A 10,999-nucleotide genomic window follows, 5' to 3' on the forward strand; every position below is an offset into this window, starting at 1 on the left:
CTTCAAGAAATTTGTCTTTTGGCCAGGTCGCATATTCCTGGGGGCAGAAAATTGGCGGTCGACGTAAATTACGACGGTTCGCTGACAGGCAGCCGAGTCCCCGTGCACTTGTAATTACAAAGTGAGCCTTCAAGTTGAGGACAGAGAGACATCCTGATATGCTAAAGTTTCTGATGAACCTCTCTTGTCGGGTTCAACTTGTGGTGCTATTTTCATTGATACTAGAGTTGGCCGCGTCTGGTTCAAACGAGCCATCTCTTACGGCTTCCCCTGTTGAAGGCATCAGGCTGCTGGCTCAATCTACTTCTATGCGGTGCTAGCATCGGGCGTCGTCTCTCGTACCCATTATGAGCATGCAGACAGGATGCAGTATTGGTGCGCTACGGCGTGATTGTGGCTTCTTTTCCCAACCTCCGATGCAGTCTCATCTTGTCGATCGATATCAAAATCGTTACAATGCATGAGCAGTCAGCGAGGCACCCAAGACATTCGCGATGCAAGCACGGGGACAACCGCAGTGGAGGGTTATTGCTTTAGATATTCGACGTCAAGAACTGGAACCTTCCAGTCGATACGCGATATGGCAGGCAGAGGATACGCGATATGGCGTCTGCCTGCCAGACAGGAGTGATGCGGGATGCTAATGGGCTCGCCATCAAAAAGGCATTGGGCTGTTAAGGAGCCAGAAAGACGTGTCAATAAAGCAAGGCGAAACCACATAATCCTCGGTGTAGAGAAGACAGTGATACAATTTCTCGTAGATGTGTATGACGGAGAGCCAGCCACCTCACGCCTGTATGGGGCTGCCCCTCAACGTCTTGCATTGCATCGCAGTGACGGCATCGTTAATAGGGCGCAGCCATTGGCACAGACCATTTACTGGCTGTGTGTTTGGCAACACGCGCGAAGCCTTTCCTGATCTAGGATGATATACCTCCTGATTTCTCGCTCAGTGGATGGCTGGTACAACACCGTTCAGCACTTCAAGGTCTCGAGCGTCTGGCATCGGAACAATCTGGAGGGCCTGTGATGATACCTGATTGATGCAATCCAAGAACGACGTGGACCAGTAAACCAACAGAAGGAGAGCGTCCAGCATGATACTGGTCACGTAATAAGAGAATGATTATACCATAAAGATCTGGGTTTTGCTTAAAAGCCGATGATGTATCCTGAAGTTGCGGGTCGTGTCTGATCACCTCGCCCTTCACACTCGCACAATGTGGATGGATGACGAGGAGGAATGAGCGCGGCCCATTTCCTCCTCTGACGGCGGGAGAATTGATGACCCGACTCAGGATCGCTCTTCAGTTCATTTTCATTCCTTGGCGTAGTTCTGGCAGGGCACCATTCCGCGCTCAGCCAGAGCCTCTATCCGGCGGTTACATCGCCAGACCCGCCTGGAAGTCGCAACCGGGCCATTTGCATCGGATCAGTCGTCAGTGTCTCTCGTTCGCCCCCTTTTAAAGAGCCAGTCGTCCAAAATCAGCATTCGCCTTCTTCTGAGGCTGTGGCTAGAGGACAAGTGAGTCCCTGGTATCGAGCGATACCGATAAGATACGGGGTGGCCCAAAAGAGGCTAACGCTTGTTTTCAGTTCTTGCCAGCTTGACATTTATTCCAGCTTCAACTTTAGGCACCCCCTTTTCCTCCAACGATTTATCAACGCGCGTTTCCTTCAATTGACCTTTGATTGCCAACACGTATTCATATCATACTTTATTTCCTTTTCACGGTCCAATACTCTTGACTCTTCATAATGAGCCCAATCCAGATTCCCATCGAGGCGCTCACCTCGCGATTCGGTGACCGCTTCAACAGCCTCCGGTCCCAGTCTCTGGGATCGCGTTTCGCCAACCTTCGCCCCATCTCCGAGTTTCTAGACCTCAAGCGCATCTCGAAGCCTGCCAACTTTGGCGAGGTACAAAGCCGAGTCAATTACAACCTGTCGTATTTCTCGAGCAACTATGCTGCCGTCTTTGTGATGCTCAGCATCTATAGCCTACTCACCAACCCCGTCTTACTCTTCGTCATCGTTTTTGTCTCTGCTGGTCTATGGGGAATTGGCAAACTGGATGGCCGTGATCTTGAGCTCGGCTTTGCTCGGTTCAATACCTCTCAGCTTTACACTGGCCTGCTGCTCGTGGGGATACCCCTTGGCTTCTGGGCCTCTCCGATCACAACAGCTCTCTGGCTCATCGGAGCCACTGGCGTGACTGTCTTTGGTCACGCTGCATTCATGGACAAGCCCATTGAGAATGCTTTTTCCGAGGAGGCGGTCTAGGTGGTCGGCCGCGAGCTCCGAACGGTATGCCCCTATGGGGAAGACCACCAGGAGCACATCTGGGGAGACAACCAAGGAAACGAGGGGGTCCGTGGGTGGATAAAGATAGGCGGTTCGAGGAGATTGATAATGAAGCAGAAAGTCAATTGAATATGAGGGACGATCGACTGTTGGTGAGAAGTGACGGGTGGCGGAGATCTACGACTGAACGCGATGGGCACAATCATGCGCTTGACCAATCTGATGGCGCGGATTATGATATTTACGAGGACACCGACACTACGGTTGCGTATGCTGTACAGCTTGCGATGAAGGACAATGAGGACTGGCTGGTGGAGAAGGCGTTGGAGCGGATTCGACGCGCACACGCGGAAGGGCAAAAGAACGTTACCTTGTCCAAGCGGGAACTCGAGGCACTAGAGCGCAAGCGACTGCAGGAAGCTCCAAAGCCATCGGTTGACACTAAGCGATTGAACGGAGCGGCCTGGCGGAGTGAAACCGCTACCATGCACCCTCCTCCATACCCCCTGGACACCAGTGTTCACGGTGCTTGGGCTAGAACAACGGGAACTGCAGTCAGCGCACTCAGTCCACAATCATCAACGACGACCCTTCGGTCTCCCCTGCAACCGCCTTTCCCGGGACCCGCGAATCATGCTCCGGCATTCTTGGCTCCTCCCGCAGTCCGGCGACCATATCCAGACGATTACCATCGCATGCCCCCATACCCAGTATCACACTCAAGAGAAGCCGTTCGATCTATACACAGCCCCGTTGACGCCTTGCGCGGATCGCCAACCCGACCGACTCAAGCGTCTTACGCGGACAACCCGCCGCGGTCTTCCTTTGTTTCGGCGGACGCTCCGCTGTCCGCACCTGAGTCAGCCGTCAGCCAAAACAGCGAGGGCGGAAACTCTAGCCCCAGACGACGCAGTTCAGTTAATAGTAGCGGTGATGAAGTCCATATCGTGGAAGTCATGGAACACAAGGTGCCCAGCAACTCAATCGGGGTCGCTGGAAAGAGCCGCCAACACATCAGTCGATCTTGAGTCCCCCAGTTTGTGCACCTTTTTATTTATCTTGCTTATTTTCCTCCGGCGGTCTTGTTTCATAAATTTCTCTCGGATGTCTCTTGCGATGGGCCTGCACAGCGGCAAAAAGCGTATGGAGTTCGAATAGACGGGTAACTGTAGGCAACTTCATTTTGAACCTGGACATACTCTTATACAGAACAATATAATCATTAGGGTGGCTTCACAAGCGATTACGAATTGTTTGCTGATCCTTTTTAAGATTTAGCCGGGGGTTAATGTGGAGAATCGGAGGTGCTATGACCAGCCACAGAGATGACGTCGGTCCTCTGGTGGTGGTGATTGCCTGGAATGGCAGGAATGCAGTGAAGTCATCCCTTGCTGCAGATCAGCGCAACACAAACTGCACTGCCTGCTCACTCTTACCCGGGTCCGGTCCCACGACAACAACGAAAAGGCTCCAGCATAATCGCCAGGTGCCAATGGATCATTTGACTCTCGGCGCAAAGTCGAGTAAGTTCTCTGGAGACTGGAGTACGTGTTGCGTTCAAGCCACATCCGCAGCTTCCGGCGCAATCCTGCACTCTAAAAAGCTAGTGGCTCCACGCGACCAGGCCCATACATCGTATACCTATACTGACTGGCAATACGTAATAGGTCTGGCCGACTCTGCGTTCGTGCGGTTTATATCATCGTCCTCCCTTGCTGTCCTCCCGGTTCAATTTTTTCTCCTCTCCTCCCCTCTCTCCTCTCCACCCCCTCCACGACCCTCCTACAACTCGGTGCTGGCTCAATTCGCAGGCGCGGCAGTGGTACAGGTTATACAAGTTAGACAAACAAAATGTGGATTATTTCATTCTGGATATTTCCCGTCATTTCGGCGTGCATGTGGTTAGGTGCGGTACTACAACACTAGGTTCGACGACACGATAATACTGACTCTTTCTAGCCATGCTCGCTGCAATGCTGGGAACCTGGTGCGTTCAGGGTCGACCAATCTACCCGAGTATGGAATCGGGACAAACTATCGCGTAAGTGTTTTCGCATCGGAGAATATGGCGCAGGCCTGACGTACCTAGGTATATCTCCGACGTGGGTGCGCAAGGTCTTAAGCCGCTATTCATCACCGGCAGCGTCATCACCGTTGTTTTCCTCGACCTCTCGTTCATCTCCGAACGATGGCTGCGGCATGCTGGACAGCTCGTCCCGAATAGAGGCTGGTTCGACAAGTCCTGTGCTATCGGGTCTATATTCTTCTCTTTTGCAGGTGCTGCGGGACTGATTCTTCTGTCAATATTCGACACTGTGAACCACTCGCGTCTGCACGGAGGGTTTTTGGCCATGTTCCTGTAAGCTTTCCTACAAACTCCCTTTGTAATAAGCCTGCTAATAAGTCAGTGTCGCATACCTGGTCAGCGCTATCCTTATCTGCATTGAATACCTCCGTCTGGGAATCTTCTATCGCTCGCATCACCGTGTTCTCTTCATCAGTTTCTGGATCAAGGCGTTCTTCATCGTGGTTGAGATTGCTCTGGCAATCGCCTTTGGTGTCTGCGGATGGCATCGCCCTCATCGCAGGAACGCAGCGGCTGTGCTTGAGTGGGGTGTGTACATTTGCTCCAATTTGCTATACTTGCGCTGACATGAAAACAGTCATTGCCCTGGTCTTCACCTTCTACGTCCTTTCGTTCATCATCGACCTGCTCCCGTCCGTCCGCACGCGCAACCACGTCCCGCAAGGTGAGAAGCGCATTGACACACCCCGGTCCGATCAGCCAGGGATGGTATACGAAGAGCCCCTGACGCAAGATTCGATGGGCCCGAACGCGAACACGAGCGCCAACTACTACCGCGAGCCTCGCTCTCACCATTTCTGAATATCGTTCTGTTTCCAGCCTCGGCGCATTGCTTGATTTGGTTAGAGGAGATACCAGGAGTCAGGTTATGATTTACGACATGTAAATATAAAGTAATTAGATGATTTGTTTAGAGCGCTCGAATACGTCTTCTATAAACTTTAACTTTGATTGTCCACGCGAGGTTCCTGGCATTGCGCAACCAACCACAGCCTAAATCTTAACCTAAATCAAAATCCACATCACGCCAAAAACCTTCTCCCCACATTCTCAACGACTCGCTCCTCGACCCCAATAAAATCAAAGTACTCTCGCACACCCCCATACCTCTCCACCAGGAACTCGGTAACCCTCTCCGTAAAATCCTTGGGACACCTCGCATACTCCTCCGTCAACCCCAACGCTCGAATCTCCCTCATCCGCTCCTCCTTCTCCTCAGCAGGCTCTCTCTCCAGCTCTTTCTCCGAGAGCACATACTCCCTTGCTATCGTCTCGCCGTTGACGGCACCCGTAAGGAGCAACGAGAGGAGGATGATAAGGCCCGTCCGGTCTTTGCCCTGTGTGCAGTGGATAAGCACACCAGAGTTTGAGACTGAATCTGACGCGCCCAGAAAATCGAAGACGTGCTTCAGTTCCGCCGTGCTTGCTACCAGCGTCGTCATGGCGAGGCCCGTTAGGCCCGCGGGCTTCATTACATGTTCGCCGATTAGCTTCACGGCGTCTTGGCGGTAGCCGGCTGCCAGCCAGGTGAGGACTTTGCTGGAAGGTGTTAATTTCGTCGGTCATCCTTGTATCAAGAGGGGACGGGGCGCGCACGCAAAGTTCCACCAATCGAGCTGCCATAGTAGTTGCTTTTCAAAGGCCCGGCCCGTAAGGCTGATTAGGTGGCGGCTTGTCTTGGTATTGACGAGTGAGGGAAGATGGATGTATTCTTCTTCGCCTTGCTGTTGCTCTCCCTCGGAGGTGGTGTCTGGATGGCTCTTTTTGTATTTATTTATAGCCATGTGATGTTCTGTTCTATTTGAGATCAGACCCAGTCTTACTCAGGCGCAGATAGTAGGAGAAGTGTACGTAGACCGTAAATCAATGATAGTCCTTATGTTCAGGTCATCCGTCAGCCGACGGATATCCTCCTCAGAGGCTTCATCAAGCTAGAACTGGATTAGCCAAAGAATACATCTCGGTGATTGGAGATTTACTCGAGCACTTCGGAATAGAACCCCCTCCTTCAGCAGTCTTATGCCATTAGCATATGCCCCCATATCAAGAGCATTGGGAGGCGTACTTCTTCCCGGCGAACTGGTTAATTGTCCGTCCCACATCGCGGAAGTTGATTATGTTGTCGAAGGAGACATTGGGAATTGAGCTGGAAGGCTCGGTCATTGTGAGGCTGACTATATATCTCGCTTATATAGGGACTTTCTTTTCCAGATTGAAAACCAGACGAAAATGATGGTAGGACCGTAAGAGATGCAGTTGAAAACATGAGATGATAATCAACAAATAGCAACCATGCGGCTAGGCCAACCTTGCGCTCTCTCTAGCGTAGTGGGTCCATGGCGACAGGGGTGCCAACCACCTGGAGCCGTCTTCACCAACCCCTCACCTTGGAAACTTTCCACCCATCTCTGGGGTCAGAGCGCGATGCTTGGATCGTGCATATTTCAACGTCAAATGCAAGTCGAGTGTTCGCAAACTATCGTCTACTCTGGAGCGGGCATTTTCGACCTTGTCTCTGCCAAGAGGATGATTCAGTAAGACGGAAGAGAAAGTCTGTCACACTATTACCACCATTTATTGACTGCGGTATCGTGGCCACTACAATCGCCGCCCATACACGCAACATATCGAACTGAAGTTGCTCATCTCTGGTTGGCACTACGGCTGCGAGCACCGCCGCGGAATCAAATGAGCTATACCAGAAAGGAATCCTCAGTAACACAACACAGTGACCAGCGATGAATAACTGGGATAGCCCACAGGCCATCATCTCCTCGGGGATATCCAGAAATACGTTACTCACCCATCCATTCATTGAATTTGTCAACTTCGCAACGGATAATTATCTTAAGGAATAAACCAATACCGAGATCTTCAGACGGACTTGCGGCCCGGGGTCGTCCTCCGCTCTCCGGGGTGTAAGAACCAGACGCGATAGTGCAGATCTCAACCGGTGCCATTTGCTTAGAAATCGATACCTCTCAGTTTTATACATTTGATCATACGCTGGACAATTCTATTTCGTTCAGGGACAGCGAATAGAACCATGACGATCAGGCTTCACCATGGGGTTAGGTCACAACGATGATTTTCTCAGACGGGCGTGGTGAGTAGTTCCTTGGATGCAAGTGCAAATGACTTATAGTCGTTTCAGTGGTATAGATCGACCCATTGTATCACTGATCAAGAAACTAGCCAGAGGGTTCATCAAGAAGAGGGCTTCTTAACATGATGTCAAACATAGATCGTTTCCATACTCGCAATGCTCAGGCCTCGCTAGTCGCGCCAGTCAACTCTCCTCACCTTTGGCCTATCCATGGGCGGATATCGGGAGAGATGGGGTCCTCGCGTAGCCGGATTGCTAGGTGGTTGGCGCTGGTGTGCCTGACTACATAGTAGTATTGCCAGCAATAGTATGGTGAACAGCCACATGGAAACCAAACAGCTTCAAATTCCAAGGAGGTTGATTTTGTTTCTTTATCTGGTTTCGGCAGCTCGAACACTGCACAACCCCTGACCCATAGATTGGACTGATCGTCAATGCTGGTAAAAATTCGGCAGGCGCTAAAAGGCTTGAAAGCTGAAGCATCATCATCCTGCGGAACCAGACAGCAAGTGCCTCAACTGCCGAAATGGCCGTTCCACATGGCTGATCTCCAATCTACCACAGAAACGATCATCGTGGTTCCAAATGGCTGGGTAACTGCTGTTGAAATCATGAAACAGAAAAGCAGCCATGAAGCAAACTAGCGAACTCTATAGCAGATCAATTTCGCCCATTGGCCCTGGGCAGTAGCGGCTGATCCACGCCCCAGCAACAATTGCCTACACCTTTACATTGTCGTCGATTGGTACGAATAATATGAATGCAAATAAATGCAAGGCGAAAGACAACACATGCAGCAAGAAAAGTATCAAAGTATCATGATGTTATTGCTTATCGATCTGATATCTTACACCTTGAAACTTTAGCACCGTGTTCTATTCCCCCTAGGTCTTGACCAGTCTAAATTGCAACGTAGAAACCCAAGTATAGAGAAAACGAACCCGTCAAATCCTCGACATCCCCTTCTTGGCCCTCAAAATCGTCGTCTGCGCCATACAAGCCAGTAACCGACCATCCAGACTAAAAACCCTCCCCTCACTAAGCGCCCTCGCATTTCCCGCGCCAAACGTCTGTCTCTCTCCAATATGCCACTCCCGCAAATCAATCTCATGGCTCACAAGCCGCAACGCAAAGTCCAGAGTCGCGCACGCACTCGCCTGGCCCAGGCTATAGCCAGAATGATTCGCCGGGATGTACGCGAGTCCACGGTCCATGTAGAATGCTAACGCGGCGATCCGATCGGCTTCTGTGTCGAGTTGTTCGGTAAAGCCTGTTGCGGAGCATAGGCGGAGACGCTCGGCTGAGATTATTGTTGTGGGATCTGCTTCTTCTCGCTCGCTCTTTCTGTGAAGTTTTTTAGGGGTACCGTGCGGGTGTATCGCCATCATCCTATCGAGAACGCTATACAGTCCCGGCTCCGGCGTGTTCTCCCTCGGTGTCTCGGCCACCGGCACAGATGGGATAGGGAGCTGCGGACTCGCGGTATACTCCACCATCACCGTGTGCGCCGGTTCATCGATGTGGAAATCTGCCGTTGCGATCAGACACAGCTGTTCGGGTCCGTCTCCGCCTTCTCCTTTGCCATCCCCTCCGATTTGGTATACACGCAGGTGCCTCGTCTGGAACGTCCGCGTATCACGGGCACGCTCGACACGACATACGAGCGGGAGCAATGGGCTGGCCGGGCGCACGAAGTAGCCGCTGATTGAGTATAGGTGCTGGCCCGGGCTGACGGTTGCGTAGGCGGCGCTGACTGCTATCGCTTGGATGTTGCCGCCGTAAGCCCAGTCGGCTAGGGAGCCCATGCAAATTGGGGGAACGATGGAGCGGAAGCAGTCTGTGGTGCCGTTGATGGGCTCGACGGTGATTTGTTCTTTCAGCGAGGGCATTGTTGGTATGTTAGTTAGCTGTATGGTACCGTGGTGTTTAGGTAGAGCCTTTGCCCAGGGGCGAGGCTTTATTTGGATTCGGGAGTTTGGATTCTGGCGAAGGTGATATTGTAATCTGCCCACAGGCTCCGAGGTTAAGATATGACCACACTGGCACACGTGGCTTAAAGTTGATCATCGCATTACATGCAATCGACCATCTTTAGCGAAGCTTGCAGAGCGCGTCTGACGTCCGATTTTCTGAATCCCGGCGCGCGGCCGAGGATGACAAGCCCCGAGAGGAGCCCTGTGGCTTGGATGAGCATGAAACAGTCAATAAACGAGGAGAAAGATAAACGCACGTGAAAAGAACCCTTCAACATCTAGGACTCGGGATTGATCTTTGTAATCAACGTCGTCCGCTCTGCTGGGTATATGCTGCAGAGGAAACAAGCCCCCATTTACATCCACGCCCTCCTCCCTAAGATAGCCCTCCACATCCCGACAGTCAAACCACTCCCCACCAAGCCCATACGCCACGAGCGCCTGCTCACGCTCACCATCCCTACCATCTCCATCCCCAGCCCCCGCGCCCGGCACAATCCCCAGAATCCGCCGCGGCATCCGCCGATTGACAGGGAAGACCGGATTCCCCTCCGCATCGACATCCGGGAAATGCGCCCCCGCGCCACCGACGCCGTAGAACGGTAAGCCGAAGAGCTCGAGAGAGTCTGTGCAGCCGCCCATTAAGAGTTGCCGGAACCGGGGTTCCGTCTTGCTGGGTTCGCGCACGCAGGGGACGAGCCGGAACACGCGGTGCATTTCGCGCGGGTCGGAGTGGGATTGCGTGAAGAGGCGGTATGCGTGCTCAAGGCTGTAGCGCTGTAATTGCCGCGCGAGACGTGGTTCTTGGAAGGCGTATGTGTGTTGCTGCATTGGGAGTGATAGTTGAGGATCTAGGTCGAATCGCGTAGGCGATTGAGTTTGTGATTGAGTTCGTGGTTGAGGGCTAGATGGCCCTGGAGACGCCTCGATCAACTCATCGCTCCCTGATATTATCTGCTCAAGCCGCATCAATCGCGCATGGATATCAGGATGCGACAGATTTAGCTGTGCCTCTCTCGCAACCTCGGCCAACCTGATCATCTCCTCACAGGCGGAGCGCATCCGCGCCTCGAGCCGCTCGGCTCGGGCAGTCGCATCTCGAAAAACAGCCTCTTTCCTCTGTCGGTACGTTTTCTGGGCGCGGCGGACTTGCGCGCGACGATCGGTTGACAGGACGGCGTCGCTGTCGGCGGCGAGACGGGGCCGTCCTGCTCGCTTTGAGCGGGGCTTCATCTCTGACTCGGATTGTGGATGTGTCTCGGTGGTGGGAGAAGTGCCGGCCTCGGTTGGGAGTTGCAGAAGGATTTGCTTTCTTTTTTTTGTTTTGCGGCCATTAATTTCTGTTGCACCATGAGCACATTGTTAGTTTGATATTGTAATCCTGGGTGGACCCGGACTCGGAGCAGATTTCAGTTGAGGTTGAGCTCATTTTAGTGTAACCGACCCCTACGGTAACCTTCGGTGGTCGCGCCTTAGCGCGACCCCGCCAGCCATCCGGTCAGGTCAGCCATCCGGTCAACTTTTTGAATA

The 10,999-nt window shown here is 52.5% G+C and overlaps 5 protein-coding genes across 5 annotated transcripts; 3 read left to right on the top strand and 2 right to left on the bottom strand.

Moving 5' to 3' along the window:
* Window positions 1-1,758: 1,758 nt before the first annotated feature.
* On the top strand, window positions 1,759-2,283 carry BJX68DRAFT_272244 (putative COPII vesicles protein Yip3; the record flags this gene model as incomplete). Its single annotated transcript, XM_071047158.1, has 1 exon — window positions 1,759-2,283. The coding sequence occupies one exon, from the start codon at window positions 1,759-1,761 to the stop codon at window positions 2,281-2,283; it is 525 nt and encodes a 174-aa protein (XP_070893451.1).
* Window positions 2,283-3,552, top strand: BJX68DRAFT_248082 (uncharacterized protein). The gene has a single exon (XM_071041862.1). The coding sequence runs from the start codon at window positions 2,310-2,312 to the stop codon at window positions 3,330-3,332; it is 1,023 nt and encodes a 340-aa protein (XP_070893452.1). The 5' UTR covers window positions 2,283-2,309; the 3' UTR covers window positions 3,333-3,552.
* On the top strand, window positions 3,553-5,320 carry BJX68DRAFT_248083 (Frag1/DRAM/Sfk1 family protein). The gene is made up of 5 exons (XM_071041863.1): window positions 3,553-4,210; window positions 4,264-4,345; window positions 4,394-4,663; window positions 4,713-4,918; window positions 4,968-5,320. Exons 1-5 carry the CDS (start codon window positions 4,156-4,158, stop codon window positions 5,189-5,191), a joined length of 837 nt encoding a protein of 278 aa, XP_070893453.1. The 5' UTR covers window positions 3,553-4,155; the 3' UTR covers window positions 5,192-5,320.
* Window positions 5,321-6,654, bottom strand: ptyA (putative tyrosine/serine protein phosphatase). The gene is made up of 5 exons (XM_071041864.1): window positions 6,456-6,654; window positions 6,370-6,406; window positions 6,242-6,321; window positions 5,987-6,187; window positions 5,321-5,929 (listed from the first exon to the last, which is right to left on the bottom strand). Exons 1-5 carry the CDS (start codon window positions 6,551-6,553, stop codon window positions 5,413-5,415), a joined length of 933 nt encoding a protein of 310 aa, XP_070893454.1. The 5' UTR covers window positions 6,554-6,654; the 3' UTR covers window positions 5,321-5,412.
* Window positions 6,655-8,440: 1,786 nt separating this feature from the next.
* On the bottom strand, window positions 8,441-10,702 carry BJX68DRAFT_258952 (thioesterase-like superfamily-domain-containing protein; the record flags this gene model as incomplete). Its single annotated transcript, XM_071043622.1, has 3 exons — window positions 8,441-9,403; window positions 9,583-9,671; window positions 9,727-10,702. The coding sequence occupies 3 exons, from the start codon at window positions 10,700-10,702 to the stop codon at window positions 8,441-8,443; spliced, it is 2,028 nt and encodes a 675-aa protein (XP_070893455.1).
* Between the last annotated feature and the right edge of the window lie 297 nt (window positions 10,703-10,999).

This window comes from Aspergillus pseudodeflectus (assembly GCF_044049435.1).
Source record: "Aspergillus pseudodeflectus strain CBS 756.74 chromosome Unknown BJX68scaffold_76, whole genome shotgun sequence".
NCBI classification, from domain to species: domain Eukaryota; kingdom Fungi; phylum Ascomycota; class Eurotiomycetes; order Eurotiales; family Aspergillaceae; genus Aspergillus; species Aspergillus pseudodeflectus.